The sequence below is a fragment of the Magnolia sinica genome, chromosome 5, assembly GCF_029962835.1.
Source record: "Magnolia sinica isolate HGM2019 chromosome 5, MsV1, whole genome shotgun sequence".
Taxonomy (NCBI): Eukaryota; Viridiplantae; Streptophyta; class Magnoliopsida; order Magnoliales; family Magnoliaceae; genus Magnolia; species Magnolia sinica.
In genome coordinates this window covers 24,743,800-24,764,569 of record NC_080577.1, presented here as the reverse complement: position 1 = coordinate 24,764,569, position 20,770 = coordinate 24,743,800, and the positions used below count along the sequence as shown (strand labels likewise).

The window sequence follows — 20,770 nt, the reverse complement described above, 5'->3', positions numbered from 1 at the left end:
GGGTCAGGTCAGGATCAGCCCGAACCCAACCCATTTGCTAAACCAGCCAAGAATTGCGGCCGTAATCCGACCCACGACCCATTACCCCATGGTCCTAACCAGTTCCTCATCAAAATATCATTTAATCAAGTCACAACCTCATATGACTTTAATAGGTGACAGACAACTCACACAATATGTAAACTGCATGGTCTTGGCCTCATGTTAATTAAAGCCAACATTGTTGGGTACAAGAAGAGTGGCCCATAAAATAAAAAACATAGACACTGGAGGAAACTCTCTCTCCAAGTTGAACAAGCTCAACAACAACTAAATAAAATCCATCGTTAGACACATAAACTTATCAGCTTGGGTGGATGGCCTTTAGACGATCTTGATCCTCCAAGGTCAAAGATGCCCACTCATATATGATTTCATAAAAATTTAAGGCATTGAACATCCAGATCGTTGATGTAGGATGTGGCACAAATGCATTCATAACATGGCTGGATTAAAAAAAAAAAATGTCAAACGGAAGCAGAAGCAATATGGTAGAATTGGGTTTAGTTATTATATATAAGGCATGACGTAATTGGACCCCAAGTGCATTTGGTTCGAAGAAATTTATTCCAGACAAGAAGATATTGTCATTTGAAGTATGAACCATAAATCAGCCATAACTTTTGATCCGGTAATTGTCACTAGATTGATCTTCATGTAGTGGGTTTTGACCAGTCTGTTTCGTGAGAAAATACACGCTTTGCGTTTAAAATCGACATTTTAGGAAAATTTGTTACTTCTAATAATTTCGATTTTTGTTACATTTTCTTTTTTTTAGAGTTTTAGATTTCATTTTTTTTTTTAGAGATCAATTGTAATCATGTCAGGAATCCTCCAATAAGGTTAATTTAGGATTTTTTATATTTGAAAATTTTTACTATTTCAGGTTAGTTCCATTTTAATTGAATTAGGACTTCTGATTTAGGGTTAAAATTTTGTAATTTTAGGTAAATTTAAATTAGAGTTTTATTTTTCTTTATTAGTGGTATAATTGAGAAATCATATATATTACAAATTATTCAATTAAACTTTTGAGTTTTCTCTCTTATTCTTTCTCATGGATTTAAGGTTTTAACTACTTGAAAAAGACGGTTATCTTTCTCATTATCTTCTCATGCTCTTTCCTATATTAGTTAGTTTCAAGGTGAGGCTTTTCTTTGGTTCAATGACATCAAACAATGGTGCGAACAACAATCCCATAGACGGTGCTTTAGGACCTGTTTGGATTCGCGTATAGTATTGTATTGTATTGTATTTGGGTACTGTTCATGTATACATTGGATGGTTTTCAGAATACATCCAAATCAATCCGATACTAATCAATATTTGGATAGGAGGTATTATTTGGCATAGTATATAATACATTATACAGATCAATGTTTGGATATGACGTATTATGTTTGCGTATTGTACAATCTTAATTGGGTCGGTTGGCCTGTTTGACACATAGAACTTTCTGATTTCTAGCTCAGATGATTTTCACGTCGAAATGTACCAAATGAACGGTCTCGATATTACACTGCGTAGGTACCAGATATCTTATAATCGTACAAATTTCAAACTTTCATCCGCTTCCGAATATAGCGCAATGAATACGAAGTATTGACAGCAACAGAACCCACTGACAATACTCTACCGTCTATTCACTCTAATCCAAACACGGTAAACGTCAAATCATAACTTTTAATACGATATAATACATCCCAAAATGCATATCCAAACTAGCCCTTAAGGAACAATTCTATGACAACGGCGACATTTGAAGCTTTCCAGCAGAAGAATCTGTGAAGCATGCAAGGACTGCAGGTAGCGATCGACTGTTTGACAAAAGCCTTAGGACAGACCCATGTTCATAATAATGAGAGACATGAGATTGGCGATGGAGTTCGTGATTATCATGTTTGTGGTGTGACAATTGTGATAAATATCAAGCCACCACTCGATAATGGTAAATTACAAGCTATTATACATGTCAAATGAAGAGATATAGATCTCCAACAACACAATATCTTTTGAACGAGGTGCACTATGAACCAAAAGGTTTTCGATCTGATCATAAATGATTAGAGAAGTTAAAACATCGTGTTGAAGACTATGATGAAAAAGTTACAATTGAAGACAGAAAGGTACTCCTTCTTCATACACTATTGGATTGATTAAGGAAGTCGGCGAAACAAAGATAATTAAATGATGTCATATACAATTTTTTATTGTTAAATATTATAAGGAAGAAGTAATATATGGCGTGGTCGATATGGTAGCTTATCATATGTTACTTGGTTGACCATAACAGTACGATGTTGATGTCACATATATAGGCCGAGATAATATTTTTATTTTTTTTAAAAGATGGTAATTTTCTAAATCTCAAAAATTTTCTCATATTTTAATTTTTTTCCTCAAAAATTTCAAAATGTTGATTTTTTTTTCCAAAAGCATCATTTTGTATGAATATTATTATAAAAAATGGCGACTGAATATTGATTGTGCATGCTGATATCCAGAAGAAATTATAGGAGTCTATCATCAAGTAAAAAGAAAAGGCTAATAAACATTGGTGCTAAAAAGTGTTTGAAGTGGATGATAACTTGCTAGTTCACTTGCACAAGGAGATGTTTTCGACCATAATGAGAATAAGAAAATATGTTATGTTTCGATTTTTAAAAATAATTAATAATAACATCTATATTGTTGATCTTCCCAAGGGCATAAAGATCTCACGAACTTTTATTGTGGTAGACCTTTATGAATATTACGAACCAAGTCCATTGAATAACCAGAGGACGAGTTCTTTTCAAGTGGAGGGGATAGATGTAGTACGTGGCACAAATACATTCTTAATATGGTTGGACCAAAATAAGGCCAAATGGAAGAAAAAATACTCCCTCATGTCTAGGTCCGGTCCTACATAGGTAGAGCTGTACATGAACTGAGTTATTTCGGTTAATTCGCTCGACTCGACTCGAACAGGCTCAATTCAACTCGGTTCTAGCCGAGTCGAGTTGATTTTTGGAGCTTGAAAAAATTTGGAGCCGAGTTAGAGCTTGTCCGAGCTCGAATCGACTTGGATCAAACCTTAGCTCGAATCAAACTTGGATCAAATCAGTTTGGTGACTCATTTATTTTGATATTGACATTGCTCACCAAGTGTTCGATTAAATGACTCGACAAAGTGGTGTTTCGGGTGCATACATTCTTTGTAGGATCAACTGGTGGCGAGGAAGGTATGATACGAAACAAATTGTACTACAAAAAAAAAAAAAAACATGATAAAACTACCCTTGTATTTTGATTTTGATGTTTCCTATCGAGCATTTGATGAAATGCTTGCAAACTGCTGCTGCTGTTTTGCATACTGTGAGAAATTGAAGGTGTATTCCATGTGTTTGAGAAAATGTCGCATAGGCTCAAACTGGCCCAAGTTGCTGACCGAAATTAGGCTCGAGGACTGATCTGAGTCGAGTTCGAGTTGCAGTTAATTATTGGTCGAGCTAAAATGAAAATTAAATTACTTTCAAATTGGACTTGAAAGAAATGTAGCTACAAAGTTAAACTCCCCAATTCCTATTTGAATATTTAGAGATGTAACTAGATTTTGGACATTTCCTAGCTTTTGAGCTAAGGAGTCATTTGGCAACACTAGTTTGGATGTATTTGGTTTTCAAAAGTTGTTAGTTTGGTAGCATTGGGATAAATGGAATCGAAGGTGAAAGAAATACATAATTTTATTGTATTTTGAAATCTTACATTTTTACTGCGATTCTAATACAATTGGAGTGAAATGTCTTCTTCTTCTTCTTCTTCTTCTTTTGCTCACTTTTAAAGGCACGAGAGTTGCATATGTAACAAAGATGTTTAAGCTACTAATCCACTATATACATGGCACAGATGATATCCAAACCAATCAAATTATTAGCTGCATCACGAAAATCATATTAATAGAATGATCCAAACTATCCAAACATTGGCCATGCATTAATTGATAGCTAAAAGTCATTGGCGGGTCGCTCATTTGAGATCCATATGCTTGTGGCTTACTTAAGGCTAAAAAATTTATCGTTTTTGGCAAAGTATATGTTTCAATAGGCTTATTACAATTATTTTGTCAAATATTACATATGTACACTAATTTGAGATATAAAAGTTCCTTTAATAATCAAATTCTACATTCCATGATTTTTAGATGTCGGTGCATTTTAATTACAAGCTGCTAAACACAAGATTACAGGTTGCCAAACACAAGGTTTTAGAATCAAGGTAACATAAGGATTTGGAATCACCTTGATTCTATTATAATTATGATTTGGATTCCAGTACTGCATTCCAAATACAAGCTCCCAAATGAGCCCTAATCATTTTTCTAAAAGTATTTTTTTTTTTTTTTATAACTCATCGAATTGACTCAATATCTATTTAACTTATATTTGGAATTCTAGGAAACTCAATTTTATGGAAGACTCTAGCTCGATCAACTCGCTCGACTCGGCTCGAAAAAGCTTGATTTGGCTCGATTTGAAACTGAGTTCAATCTGAGTCGAGCTGTTTTTAGAGCTCGAAAAAATTTTCGAGCCGAGTTAGAGCTGACTCGAGCTGGACTCGACTCGGTTCGATGTCTAGCTCGAACTCGGCTCGACTCAGTTTGACTCGGCTTGACTCGATCAGGTAGTATAATTTTTTATTTTTTTTAAACATTAAATCTCTACTTTACCCTTTTCCTTTTATTTGAAAACAACCCTACCTGCCCGACCAACGACCCTATCCTCTCTCTCTCTCTCTCTGCTCGACCAGCGACCCTAGCCACCCCCCCCCCCCCCCCCCCCCCCTGTCTCTCTCTCTGCTCAACCAGCGACCCTAGCCTCTCTCTGTCTGTCTGTGTGTGCTTGAGCTCGAACTGGTCCGATTTGTTGACCAAACCGAATCAAGCTAGACATGATGGCTCAGTCCCCGAGCCAAGACGAACACGAGCTGGGTGTGTCTGCTGACCTAGCCGAGTCGAGCTGAGGCCAGCTTGACTCAGTTCGACTTGGTGTACACCCGTAGTGATGCTACTCGTCTTGTTGAGTCTTCTTGCTGACTTAGTCGACTCATCATGAATCAAACCGAGTCACTTGTCTGGCATTTTCTTCTTCTTCTTCTTTCCGAGAGAGCAGTTCCAAGTTTCTAATCAGCAAGTGCGGTTCTAAGTTTGTGACTATGGACCTAGTTGAGGGACGAGTAAACCTGCTGCCAGCGTTCCATTCGATGGACATGCAATTAGGCTATTTTCCATATTTTCATTTAAGTAACTTGTTTGAACGTTTATACAACATAAAAAAATATTATCCAATACAATTATTAAATGTTGGATGGACAGACTAATGTAAAAACCGATCCAAGTTGTTGGATCAACCTAACCCAGCTGGACATCGAGTCCGGCCACATTTTTGGGTTTTGAACTATGGAACTGAATCTTAAAATTTCCTATTATCTAAGTCAACCTTGCAATCTGAAAGAAGAAAAATATAAAATAAATAAAATAAAATAAAAAATCATGCGTTCTCTATATGAGTAGCCTTAACTGTTTATTGTTATAGGCATGTCAACCATCACAAATATCCGGTTCAATCAGTTCCACAGCATTAGTGTCAAATTTCAATAAATCAGTAATTCAAACATTACAAACACATACACACACACACGCACAAAAGAATGATACATCAACATGATATCATGGTGGCCCAATCTACACCACTGCACGTCTGATAACTTTTCCACGTAATCAAATCATATTGCGAGATCCATTAGATCACACAATGTGATTTGGTCGAATGGCACCGGAAGAGACACCCTTGGAGCAGATAGCTCCCGCGACACATGTTGCATGGTGGGCCTTGATTGCGGACTAGAACGCACACAGGCAAGTGCCAGTGCTACTGTTAAAACAACTTCCTCTGAAACTTTGATGGTGGGAGACGGGAGACGTTGGTCTAATACACTCTTCAGAAGCATGTTTTCGGCGCTTGACTGTGATAAATTGGAGATAAGATCCCCCGGATGCCTTCCCACTACCACTTCCAATGCTACAACTCCAAAGCTATACACATCGCATTTTTCAGTCACCTGCATTGTGTAAGCAAGCTCTGCGAGAAAGAAAACACAATCATGCGCTATTTTATGGCAATTGAGAATAACATTGTATCTACGATGCTAACACTACTGTTTTCTTAGCATCATGGATCAGGCCATTTGTGCTTGTTATCACCCTATTTTGAATGTATGTTGTAAGTGAATGTGTCTCTTCACATATCAAGTTGAATGGTTGGCTAGGGCCTGCTCAGCTGGTTGGTGGGCCTAAAATCTGGCCAATAACAAGGTCACGGGCTTAGAGAGGGTTGCAACTGGGCTTAGTGTATCAAGCATGTCCTGCTTGAGTCCAATATAACCATGGTTTTAAGACTCGTTCTAGTCTGACATGACTCGCCCCAATGTCTGAGTTGACGGGACTAGGTTGGATAGGTTTGAGTTAAAACTGATTCAAACAGGGCCACGGATTGAAGACTCAGCGACTCAGACTTACTGGTTCAGTCCTGAGTTGACCTGGCCCTGGGCCAAGTCAGGGGTGACTCGTCTGAGTCAACTATTCAAGTATGTTTTCAATGCTGACGTGTGGTGCCAAACCAGATTGGACTTGACGACTCGCAACTGACTTAGGCCCAGCAATAAGTTGGTTAGGACTGTGATGCAGGGATGGACGTGATGAGGTTGATCACCATCTTCCTCAGGGGATAATTACTCCGAATTCATGGAGCTTCTCTGGACTCCTTAGAGAGATTCCTCAAATCAAGGAGAGAAAATAGGAAAATAGAAATAAATTCTAATAATTTTGAAAATAAATTAATCGATGATAAAAACGAATTTACATTCCTTTAAATAGTGATATCAAACCTAGGAAGAAGTTATAGAATAAAAAAGGTGACTTCTTATAAATAGTAAAAAACTTACTATTTATAGACGGTCATGATTTCTACTAGACTTCATGGTTTTCGGCCAAAAATAGTAAGTGTCCAATTTGGCCTAATCACGTTATTCTCCTAATTTTCCTAAGCCATTTTCATGTTGGGCATGACTCCTAAAACTCAACGGATCAAAAGTTATGATCGAACTAAAACTTACTATGAATAGTAAAAATGAAAATAAAAATAATTTTTGACCGTGATAGAATCTCACAAATCGGGCGTGGCAAAGTAGCCTCTCCTACCCCAAAATCATATATGATATGTCGAAAAACTCATTCCAATTTGTAAGATATGACTATTTTGAGGTTATGAAGGTGATCGGGCCTTCTCCACTGAGCTCGGCATTGCTCACGAGCGGTGTTATCAAAATCCTATGATTTAAGATTTGTGTCGAATCTTAAGCAAGAAAGGGAAAAAAGAAGAAAAAAAAAAATTTATGATGGTGATCGGGCCTTCTCCTAGTCCATCTTAGCCATAAAAGTGTCCGCGACCCGCTCTACATCAGACTAAGACTGTGTTGGGTTTTTAGGTTGATCATGACATGGTCCAAACAAATTAATCATGGAGCCTAAATTTTAGGTCGATCAATAGATCTTGATGCTTATATAAGTGTACTGTGAACTGATCAGTCGGGACCTATTCAGAAGTTTGATTGTGCTAGGACCAGGCATGGCCCAGATTCCGCACTTGTTTTAAACCCCCATAACCACATTTCTGGTTGCAAAAAAGTTGAGGGTACTAGGTAAATTGTAAAGCATTCATGGGCATGGTTTTATACAGGGACGAGTCCTGCAACTCGTCGGACTCGACCCCAACTCGATAAGATGAAGAGTTTGGACCATCCAAGCCTGAGTCATATGAGGTGTACTTGGCTCCACGGAATCACAAGCTTCTGTGGCCACATTAGGGCTTAAATGATCAGAACCGTCCATGTTCTGAGGATGCTAGCTACTTTAATTAAGCTGGCCACCATAATAAATTCTGCTCACCACCACGTACAGATGAATGTAGAACAGTGAAAAGAAAAATTTTCACTGCTACAAATTCAACTGCAAAAATAAAAGCCCACCATCCTAGCTCATTTATGGTAACACTGAGTCGGTGGAGGGTTCTAATCATCCCACCATCTTTATATGGAGTGCGGATCCTCTATTTCCTGGAGTCAGGAACTCCCTGCCTCCAGCGTTTTCATTGGTCAACGTCATTATAAGCGCCACGTCATCAGATTTTTTTAATATATTAAAAAAATTTATATTTCAGAAAAAGTATAACTGTTAAATATATTAAAACGGTTTCGCTTGGAAATTGAATTGCATACCGATTACGGCAAGCTCTTGCTGTCACTGTAGTTGGGCCCACAATTGTATGTATGTTGTCTATCCAGGCCATCCATCCATTTTAAAATCTAATTTAAGGGGTTAAGCCCAAAATTGAAGTATATCCAAATATCAAGTGGATCATACCGCTGTAAATAGTGGGGATAATGATTTCCACTGTTGAAACCTTGCTAGGCCCCACAGTGAGGTTTATTTGTCATCCAACCAGTTCATAAGATCATAAAGGCATGGATGAAGAGAAAACACAAATATAAGCTTGATCCAAAAATTTTGTAGCACCGAGAAATTTTCAATGGTAAACATTCAATTCAACTGTTTCCTATGGTGTGGTCCACTTGAACATTGTATATGCTTTATTTTTAGTCTCAAGCCCATGGAGCGGATAAAATACATAAAATCATGGTGGACTCCATGGAGTTTACTCAGTATGCTGACATGGTAAGTTACTCACCACGCAATCATCGGAAACGGATTGGCTACTCCCCCTGCCACCAGCCAATGGCTGGTGGTCGGTGCTCCATGGGCCCCAACATGATGTATGTGTTTCATACATGCCGTTCATCTATTTTCCAGATCATTTTATGGTCTGAGAAAAAGAATGAGGTATATCACAATCTCAAGTGGACCACATTACAGGAAACAATGTTGAATGAGCGTCGACCATTAAAAACCTTTTTCAGGCCATAAAAGTTTTGAATCAAGCTGATCTTTGGTTTTTTCCTTTCATCTAGGCCTGACCTAATCAAAAGATTGGATGTCAAATAAACAGTACAGTGGGCCTTAGGAGGATTTTAATGGTGGATATCCAATCACTATTGTTTTACTGTGGTGTGGTTCATCTAAGATTTATATACCTTTAATTTTTTTTGGATAAAGCCCTAAAATTATATGTAAAAATGGATGACCACCAGCCACCAAGCCAGTGGCAGGGGGAGTAGCCAATCCGTTCCCGCAATCAGCTACCTTCTATTTGAGGATTCAGCGCACGGGTTAAGTAGCGAGACTGCTACTAAAGTGATGCCACCTAGTTATGTGGGACCCACCATGATGTATGTTTTGTATCCACACCGTACATCCATTTGTTGAGATCATTTTAGGGCATGAGCCATAAAATGAATCGGATCCAAAACTCAAGTGGACCCCAACACAGAAATAGTGGAAAGAGTCATGCCCGCCATTAAAAACTTCAAAGGGTCACAAAAGTTTTCCATCAAGTTGATATTTGTGTTTTCCCTTCTTCAATATCTATGTTAACTTAAGGTCCACTGTGATTTTTATTTAAGTTTTCATTTAGGGATTTAGTGCACAGGTTGAGTAGCGAGACTCGCTACTAAAGCGACGTCACGTAGTTATGTCGGTCCCACCATGATGTATGTTTTGTATCCACACTGTCCATTCATTTAGAGAGATCATTTTAAGGCATGAGCCAAAGAATGAATTAGATCCAAAACTCGAGTGGACCCCACCACAAAAAATAGTGAAGAGAGTACGCTCACCATTAAAAACTTCTAAGGGCCACAAAAGTTTAAGATCAAGCTGATATTTGTGTTTCCACTTCTTTAATATTTGTGTTAACTTATGAACGAGTTATATCTCAAATAAAAATCATGGTGGACCTTAGGAAGGCTTCAATAGTGGACGTCACTCTCCTCACTATTTTCCATGGTGGGGTTCCCTCGAGCTTTGGATCTACCTCATTCTTTTAATCATGCCCTAAAATGATCTCTCCAAATGGATGTACAATGTGGATACAACACGTATATCATGGTGGGCCCCACAGAACTTGGTGGTGTCACTTTGGTAGCGAGTCTAGCTACTTAACACGTCGGTAGCTAATCCACCTCTAATTTCTTTCTTCTAAAATATAATTAGGTCATGTCGTCTCACGACAATTTTATAAAAAAATATATTTACAAAATCTGCTTGATTAGTAAGGAATATTAGCTGCGGCCCAGGATGAGTGATGTTCGTAGGATCCTCACCGTGGGCCCACCATGATTTATGTGGTGTATATCTACTCCATTCATCCGTTTTCTCATATTATTTTAAGACTTGACCTGAATCGGTACTTGTGATCGATTCAGATTCAATCTGAATTAGTCTAAGACAGACTCGGACTTGGATCAGGTTACGCATGTTGGACTCCGTACCGAGTCTGGTCGAGTTCGGGTCAGGCCTATTTTAAAACTGAATCGAGTCGGATCGGCCCCAATTCGGTTTGAATCGACTCGATGCCCACCTCTAACCTACATTATATAGGGCACAATTCAACGTGGGCTTTAAATCATATGGAGCCACCGACAAAATGACAGGATTCATTGGATAAAGTGACGAGGCTATTAGACGAAGTAACAAAGTTATATTAAACAAAGTGACGAGGTTGCTCGACAAAGCAACATGATTCCACTAAACAAAGTAATAAGGTTAAACAAGACAAAGAAAATAGGGTTCCATTAGATAAAGTTACAGATTTTCGAAAAAATTGATGGATGTTGCCAGACAAAGTGACCCGGTTCCACTAAACGAAGTGATAAGGCTGGAAGACAAAGTGATTGAGTTTTACTAAATAAAGTTGTGAGGTTGCTAGACAAAGTGACGAGGTTGTTGGACAAAGTGACGAGGTTCACTAGACAAAGTGATTGGGTTACTGGACAAAGTGATAGGGTTTTACTAGATAAAGAGACTATGTAGTAAGACAAAGTGACAAATGTTTACTATATCAAGTGACGAAGTTCTACTAGACAGAGAGTGACGAAGTTGTTAGACAAAGTAACGGGATTTCACTAAATAAAGTGAAAGATGAACTAGGCAAAGTGACAAGGTTCTATTAGACAAGGTGACGTGATTATTGGACAAAGTAACGGGGTTCCATTAGACAAAGTGATGATGCTTCACTAGATAAAGTGATGGGGTTATCAGACAAATTGATAGGGTTTTGCTTAATAAAATAACGAGTTTTCGAATAAAGTGACTTGGTTTCACTAGACAAAGTGACGATGCTACTGTGCAAAGTAAGAGGATTTCACTAAATAAAGTAGCGGCTTGTCAAATAAAATGACAGGGTTTCAGTAGACAAAGTGACGGGTTCATTTGATAAAGTAATAAGGTTGCAGCACAAAGTGATAGGGTTGTAGCACAAAGTGACGGGGTATAGTAGACAAAGTAACAAGGCTGCAGTACAAAGTGACAGGGTTCAGTAAACAAAGTGACAGGGTTGTAGCACAAAGTGACGGGGTACAGTAATCAAAGTGACGAGGTTGCAGTGTAAAGTGACAGGGTTCAGTAGACAAAGTGACAAGATTGCAGTATAAAGTGACGAGGTTGTAGTACAAAGTAACAGGGTTCAGTAGACAGAGTGATGTTTATAAGAATTTCAATCTGTTCATCCATTTTTAGAGCTTATTTTAAGACATGTAACCAAAAATTAGGATGATCAAAAACTCATTTGGGCCATATAAGATGAAACAATGGAGAAAGAAATTCCTACCGTTGAAACATTCCTAGGCGTCTTGATATTTATATGCCATCCAAACTATTTATAAGGTCATTTTTACTAGGATGAAGTGAAAACACCAAAGTATAAGACTGATGCAAAACTTTTGTGGCCATATAAATATTTCAACGGTGGACACTAAATCCCCACTGTTTCCTCTCGTGTGGCCCATTTGAGTTTTGTATACACCTTAGTTTTGGTATAATGTCCTAAAATGATATCTAAAAATGGATAAACAGGTTGGATTTATAGAAACGTCGTAGTGGGCCAATCCTGAATCCTTGCGCGGGATCTTATTGCAAAAGGCTTTGGCGGAAATCCGCGCCCCCCTTAAACACGTGAAATCGGATTGCGTAAGGGTCTTATCGTATTGAGTAAACTCTGTTGGGCCCACTGTGAATTCATGTGGTTTATCCACACCGTCCATCCGTTTTTTCAGATCATTTTAGGGGTTGAGCCCAAAACTAAAGTATATCAAAAGCTCAAGTAGACCATACCAAAGGAAACAGTGGAATTATTGATTTTCACTGTTGAAATGTTTGTAAGCCCCAATGATGTTTATTTTTCATCCAAATTGTTCATAAGATCACGAAGACATGGATGAATGGAAAACACAAATATCATCTTGATATAAAACTTCTGTAGGCCCCCAAAAACTTCTCAACGGTAGAATTCAATTCACACTGTTTCAAGTGGTGTGGTCCACTTTCAACTTTGGATATGATTAATTTTGTTGTAAAACCCTAAAATTAGATGATAAAAGAGATGGACGGAGTTGATACAATGCACAAATGATTGGTGGGCTCGACACACTTTACTCAGTACGCTTACCATACGGAGTTACTCAGCACGCAAACCGCTTCCGTTTAACGTCTCCATTATAATGTACTTTTTTAAAATATATTTTAAAAAATGGTGACGTGGCACTTACGGTGACGTGGACCAATGAAAACGCTGGAGTCAGAGAGTTCCTGACTCCAGGAAACAGAGGATCCGCACTCCTTTACATGTGGGGTGATTTGGAATCATCACATATGCAAGATGAACGATAGAGAGAGAGAGAGAGAGGGACAGGGACATCCCACCATCTTTATATGTGGGGTGATTCGGAATCATCATATAATATGTGGGGAGATTTGGAATCATCACATATGCAAGATGAACGAGAGAGAGAGGGACATCCCACCATCTTTATATGTGGGGTGATTTGGAATCATCACATATGCAAGATGAACGAGAGAGAGAGAGGGACATCCCACCATCTTTATATGTGGGGTGATTTGGAATCATCACATACGCAAGATGAACGAGAGAGAGAGAGAGAGAGAGAGAGAGAGAGAGAGATCCCACCATCTTTATATGTGGGGTGATTTGGAATCATCACATATGCAAGATGAAAGAGAGAGAGAGAGAGAGAGAGAGAGAGAGAGAGAGAGAGGATTACCTGGAGCGATATACCCGTAAGTGCCAGCCGGAGTGGTCCAATTAGATGAATTGGGCTTCAACAGTCGGGCGGTGCCGAAGTCAGATACACAAGCCTCAAAATCAGAATTGAGCAAGACATTGTTACTCGATATGTCGCGGTGTAGAATGGGCGGGGTGCAATCATGGTGCATGTAAGTTAAGGCATGTGCCATGGCTTTCACCACATTCACCCTCTTAACCCAGTCCAATTCCATGCTGCTTCCTTCGCTGCTTAGCACAGTAGTCAAGCTTCCCCTTTCCATATACTCATACACCAAAAACATACATTGCGCATGGAAACAAAACCCATAAAGCTTCACAATGTTGCGATGCCGGATTTCTGTTAATGCTCTCGTCTCATTCATGAAGCTTCTCTGATCAGTTAGCTCGACCCCATCCACACGGTGAAGCTTCTTTATGGCTACTACTTGACCTGTCGGTAGCTCCGCCTTGTAAATCTTCCCATATCCTCCAACTGCAATGCAATACTTGTCATCGAAATTCTCAGTCGCTTCAATGATGTCATTGTACACAATTCTCCCATCGTAACTCCACACCGAGAAGAGATCGCTATTCATTTCTCTCACCCCATTATCAACTGTTGTCGATCTCTGGCGGCAAAGAAAATAGAAAATGCAACAACATCCAAGTAGAAGAAATACTGCTACCGCAAGAGGAACCACAATGAAAATCACATTTCTGTAATCTTTAGTTGTGCCATCTGAACCTTTCCCTACTGAAGATGAATTGCAGGGGGGCAAACCTTGCACTGATTCCCCACATAAGCCTTTGTTGTTGATAAAATCTTCCGGTGCAGCTTCTCGGAACACTTTAGTATCAGGAAGCGGGCCTTCCAAATCATTATACGATATATCCACCGTTAACAAGCTCAGCATCTCTTGAAAGGAAGATGGAATGGAACCTGACAGCTTATTGTGGGAAAGATTTAGGTTCTCTAGCTTTTGCAGTTTTCTGAGCTGTGATGGCACCTCTCCAGTGAGGGAATTATGGCTAAGATCCAACAAATCTTGTACATTTGCCAAATTACCAATTTGAAATGGAATGCTTCCATTCAGATGGTTTTTGCTCAATTTCAAATGCAGAAGTTTGGAGCAATCGCCTAATTGTTCCGGTATCGGTCCGCTGAAGTTGTTCGCTGAGAGATCAAGAATCGTCAGGTCGTATAGCTTCCCAATTTCAGATGGTAAAACCCCAGAAAGTCTGTTATTATCTAAACGCAGGTCGAATAATGAAATCAACCCACCTAACTCCTTTGGAATCTCACCGCCTAGATAATTTGAAGAAAGATCCAATACTCCAAGCTTAGTCAACTGACCGAACTGGGGCGGTATGCTACCGGTAATCCTATTATCAGAGATTTGTAGCTTTGTTAAATTCTGGCACTCAGCCCAACTAGACGGGAGTTCACCGAAGAATCCGTTGTTACTCAAATCGACATATCCTAGATTTGTACATTCTTTGAATTGTTTGGATATGTCTCCACTGAGTTGGTTTCCTTCAAGCCGAACCCTAGTCAAGCTCAAACAGTTCCTCAAGCTTTCCGGGATCGAACCCATGAAACGGTTGTTGTACGCAGCGAATTTTTCAAGAGATCCGCCTCGGCAAAGCTGGTTTGGTAGATGCCCTGAGAAGTTATTGTCACCAATGCCAATCCCTACCAAATTTCCTAGGTTTGCCATTTCTTGAGGTATTGGACCGGATAATTGATTTTCGTAGAGAAGCAATTCGATTAGGTTACTCAATTTTCCTAAAGAAAGAGGGATTGAACCAGAAATGTGATTCCTGGAGAGGGATAAATGCGTGAGTTTTGTTAAATTTCCGAGAGTGGAAGGGATGGAGCCTGTTAGATTATTAGCTGATAGTTCTAACACATTCAAATTCATCAAATTTCCTATTTCTAGTGGAATCAGACTGACAATATTATTGTGTTTGAGCAGCAATTTGGTAAGCTTTGTCAAATTCTTCAGTGTGGTAGGGATCGAACCGGTAAGATTGTTTTTTCGCAAGCTTAGGACACTAAGAGATTTCAAGTTTCCTATTTCTGGTGGGATGGAACTGGAAATTTGGTTTTCGGAGACGGACAAGATGCGTAGATTGCTCAAATTACCTAAAGATGGAGGGAGTGCACCAAAGAGATTGTTTCTACTCAAACTCAGTGCAACCAGATTTTCCAAACTTCCTATCTCCCAAGGTATTGAACCGGTTATCTTGTTTCCCGAGAAGTCCAATAGATGGAGATTCTCGAGTAAGCTGATTTCGGAAGGAATTCTTCCACTGAGTTGATTATTTTGGAGTTGGAGGGAGGTGAGTCTGGTCCAATTGGCAAAGAAATATGGAGAAAGTTCACCTGATACTGTATTGTTGGAAATATCAATCACTGTAATTTGAGAGAGATTAGCAATTGAAGGAGGTAAGGTGCCAGAAAAATCATTCATAGATAAATTGAGAAAGGCAAGATTGGTGAGAGTACCGATATGGCGTGGGATGGTTCCAAGGAATGAGTTGCCACTGAGATCAAGACGGGTTAGAAATGGAAAGGATGAGAAACTGAAGTTATCAAGATTACCTTGTAAGCCAGCATTCGGTAGGTTTATTTCGGTTACACGTCTTGCATGGTTGCATGCAATTCCTAACCATTTGCATGGAATTCTTGGGACTGTGTTAGTAGCATTTGGAAGTGACCATGAATGAAGAGATTGAGTTTGGAAGGTGGATTTCCATTGAAGGAGAGCATTGGCTTCTGATTTGGATGGTGGTGATGATGATGATGATGATAGATTGCATGAAAGTAAGATGACCCATATGATAAATGATACGAAGGAGAGAGCTGATTTCTTGACTTCCATGACTATGGGTGTTGTGAGTTTTGGTGCGTTTGGCCGTCCTCTTAAAGTAGAAAAAAACGAGAACGATGACTTTTCTTTCTCCCATTCGAGTCAAAGTCTACTGCCATGTTAGAATAAAATGAAAGGTCAAAGCTCATAGATTTGAGTCGTGTATGGGGATCTCTCCCAAGCTTGAGTATTGATCTGATGGATAGAGGATGCCATGATAAAGATATTGAAAGAGGAGCTTTACTGAGATTTATTATTAGCCGTCTATCTGTAAACCTCTGATCAAATGCTGGGATCTTCTGACATTGAAAAGTTAGCATTCCCCCATCCACGATACACTGAATCAATTCAAGGGTTTGGATCACCAAAATAGGGCTCCACCTGTTCGGAATAGGTGCATCAGCGCAGCAATCACGTCCTGACGCAATAGGATGTAGAATTATGGAATGATCACATGCATCTGTACGTATGGTAATTATCAAATGTTCAAGCAGTGTGGGGCATATTCAAGATGTTTATATGGAATCCAAACCTTTAATCTGACTCCTTATGGTCTCCATACATCTCAAAAATAATCCCTATAAAAAAATCATTGGGACACACCAAGGCAATGGATAAATGCCTACGGGCTATGTTTTCACTTTTTGTGGCCCACCTAAATTTAGTAATAGGTTGAACTTTAACGTGTCTATTAAACCTGGTGGGTCGGACCTGATCAATAATTTGGATGACATATAAACGACAAAGTGGACCCACATTCCATCAAGAAGCTTCTACGGTGGACGGCCCCTCCCCACCTTCCCCCAATATTGTTCCATTTGGTGTGACCCACATGAGATATAGATAAGGATGAAATTTAGGATCTAGACGTAAAATTGGGGAGTGAAATTTAGGATCTGATGGACGAATTGGATGGATCGAACGTACAGTAATCATTAGAAATTTAATCTTAAGGGTGTGCCTCGATCTAGAAGGACGCGGATTGCGTGAACACCACGTAGATACGTGGTGTAAGGACTTTGTGGGGCCCACTGTGATGTATGTGTTTCATCCACGCTGTCCATCCCCTTTTCCGGTTCAATTTAGGGCATGAGGTCCAAATTGAATCAAGCTCAGGTGGACTGCACCAGACCAAACGGTGGGGATTGAAGGCCTACCGTTGAAAGCTTCTTAGGGGCCACACAGGGTACTTTCACCACCTGGCTATGCGGTGCTGGGTTCAGCACGCAATCCGCGTCCGATCTATCTAGAAACGCGCACTTGTTGTTATTCAAAGGTCAATTTCTTGAACGTGATGGGCAGGCCCGGCTTCGGTGGATCCCCAGATCGACCTAGGTGGATGGGATCCCTGACCGTGGGGCCCACTGTAATGTATGTTTCTTATATCCACTCCGTCCATCTGTTTTGAAATCTCTGATCCAAAAAATGAAAAGATCCAAATCTCAGGTGGACGAAATAGTAGTAATCGACCATTAAAAACTTCTTGTGGGCCACGAAAGTTTTAGACCAAATCTGACTTTTGTGTGGTCTCTTCATCCAGGCCTTTGTGACCTTATCAACAGGTTGGATGGAAAATAATCATTGCAGTGCCCCCATTGAAGTTTTTATTGGTGGGGATTCATTCACTACTGTTTCCGGCGGTATTGTCCATCTAAGATTTGAATCTGCTTCATTTTTGGGATCTTGCCATAAAAAGACCTTTCAAAATGGATAGACGGTGTGGATGTAAGTGAAATACATCACAGTGAGCCCCACATTGGTGGATCCGGAGATCCACTGAAACCGCGTCCGTGATTGGCGGGAAGAAAAGGCAAATCAAGACAAGTAGAAGGAAAGAGAGATGTCAACCCTAGCACTGGAGACTTACAGTGCTCCTACTTTCACGGGATCATGTGAAAGTCCAATAAAGTCATCTGACCTGGCCATTAGGTCCAGCCCAAGATCTTCACGGCCTACCATGCGAGAAATGTGCTGATGGAAACATCCTATCCATCAAGTCTAATTGTTTAGAACCATAAACCATCCAAAATGGGACCCACTAAATGGATGGTTTTAATTGTTGATTGGTTTTTTTTTTTTCTTTTCTGTCTAGAATCTTTGACCATTCATTTTAAAGGCTGTTGATTGGATAGTTGAAGCTGTCCAACAACTGTGATTTTTATTCTCATTGACCCAGCAGTAGTTTGGACCAAGTGGAATACTGAAATTGATAGATTCAGATCTATCCTTATGAAACTAGTTGCATTGTAGCTTCTCCTCTGTGGTGTCATTTTCAGGCCCTTGATGGTGATAATGGGGAAGAGAAATCTAGTCAAACCAGCTTTCACGATTCACGATCAGAAGAAATCGCTGGGAAATAGGGAAAATGATCCAACGCAATCCAAGCACTACAAGTTGCGTTGCTTCTAGGAATCCATAGTCAAAGAAACATATACGGTTGGAAAACCACAACCACACCTTCCCTTCCATGTACAAATCAATGGGGTTAACAACATAAAAAGTTTAAAGAATAAAAATCACTTCTAGCACAAACTAACATACCATCAAACATGTATAATGAAAGAGACGATAAATTTTTATATGAAAAACCCTCCAATGTAAAGGAAAAAATGACGGGACCTAGTCCATGATTAATTTACTATAATAAAAATAACTTTAGTATAATCATTAAGAGACCTATCTTGAACACCTAAACTATATCACCCAAACGTGATTAAAAACAACACGAAAGAAAGCAATTTCTCACCAACTATGGATTGTAAAAAATTCCAAATACAATCTCTGAAAAAGACCTTTAAAGAAACTTACGTTGTGGATGAACCCTCGCAAACCCAAACGTGTATATTTCGGGGGTAGAAAGCTCTTGATCTTTTTCTTTTACAAAACTACATTTTCTCTTCTCTTTTTCTAAGAAAGAAAAACCTTAATGTTGTTACTAAACTCTCTCTACGTAAAAGTCATTTTCTCTTATTTTACCTTGCTTAGCTAAAAGATCAAAATAATCCCACACACATATATGACTATAAAAGCATACTTAATCCACACATATAGGTCCAACCTCTACATGAGGAGGGTAAAGGGTAGACCCCTAACAATCTCCCCCTCTGCTAACTCATGAGGAGGGCTCTACCATGCCCAAACCTGCCATGCTTCTTCTAAAGTCATGCTTTTTTTTTTAAAAGGTGGATGACACTCTAATTGTCACAATAAACAACATAATTTTCTTGCATTAAGCCAAGTTCTTAAAAGAACATCTTCATCCACAATATTTCCTTATAAGTTTTTGTCACTGTATTATCCTCAATTTCTGTAGTAGATAAGGCCTTACACTTTTACAACTTAGATTGTCATGTACTTCCCCTGTAAAAGTAAACATGATGTGGACTTCCTGGATTCAATGTCTCTTGCCATATCTATATGTGTACCCTTCTAACACAGGCTTACCACCTCCAAAGCATAAACACACTTTGGATGAATCCTTGAGATATCTGAGACTCCATTTAACTGCTTCCTAGTGCTCTTTGTCAAGATTTGTAAGAAATTTGCTAAAAAGACCAACTACCTGTGTGTGTGTGTGTGTGTGTGTGTGTGTGTGTGTGTGTGTGTTAGACCTCATTCATGTCATACATCAAGCTTCTTACTATCATTGCATACAAAATAATTTTCTTTTTCTTTCTCACTTGAATGACTTTACTCCCTTTTTATCTAAAAGTGACCTACAAGTGGAGAACCAACAAGTTTTGACTTGTCCATATGGAACAGTTTATGCACTTTCTCAATGTACCTTTCTTGTGATAAACAAAACTTACCGATCTTCCTATCATGAGATATCTTCATGCTCAAATTTTATTTTGCGGATCATAAGTCCTTCATGGCAAAGGACTTACTTAACTCACTTTTTAATCTGTCAATTTTGTTAATATCTTAACCAACAATCAATATATCAGCAACATAGAGTAAAAGAAAAATGAAATCATCATTAGAAAATTTCTTAGTAAATACACAATGGTCTTAAATAGTTCTCTTATACCCATGATTTACCATAAATGAATTGTTCACAACCCTAAGTGTAGGGTCACGATGTAATAATAACTCGGTAAGATCGATGTTGAATCTACAGGGACTAAACTTGAACGTAGTTTGAAAATAACTACAACTAGAACTAGAAAAAGATTTAAATTAAAATGTGAATAATTAAGAGTAATGGTGAATAATGTTGATTAAAACTTATGAATTTAAAGGTGGGAACTAGGGTACCATGGATCCACATGTAGCTATCAAGATGCTACCTTACTTAATTCAAGGAACACAATTGGAATTGGAGTCATATCCTATCTAATTGGAAGATAAAGCAATTTAAATCAAATCTAAACTTTTCATTGACCTAATTCTCAATGGAGGAGAATTGTGATGATTGAAAGGGATTCCATCACCCTACCACGCCCAAGAGACGATTGTGAACAACAGGATTTACCAATCTCACAATCTCAAAACAGGAAAAGAAGATATCCAAAGCTATCACAGCATCTATTGTAATTTGAGTCACAATAAATCATAAAAAACTGAAAATATTCCTTTAATATCAAA

The 20,770-nt window shown here is 38.9% G+C and overlaps 1 protein-coding gene across 1 annotated transcript; it reads right to left on the bottom strand.

Annotated features, from left to right (window-relative positions):
- Positions 1–5,413: 5,413 nt before the first annotated feature.
- LOC131247258 (MDIS1-interacting receptor like kinase 2-like) lies at positions 5,414–16,244 on the bottom strand. The gene is made up of 2 exons (XM_058247663.1): positions 13,309–16,244; positions 5,414–6,158 (listed from the first exon to the last, which is right to left on the bottom strand). Exons 1-2 carry the CDS (start codon positions 16,193–16,195, stop codon positions 5,803–5,805), a joined length of 3,243 nt encoding a protein of 1,080 aa, XP_058103646.1. The 5' UTR covers positions 16,196–16,244; the 3' UTR covers positions 5,414–5,802.
- Positions 16,245–20,770: the final 4,526 nt, after the last annotated feature.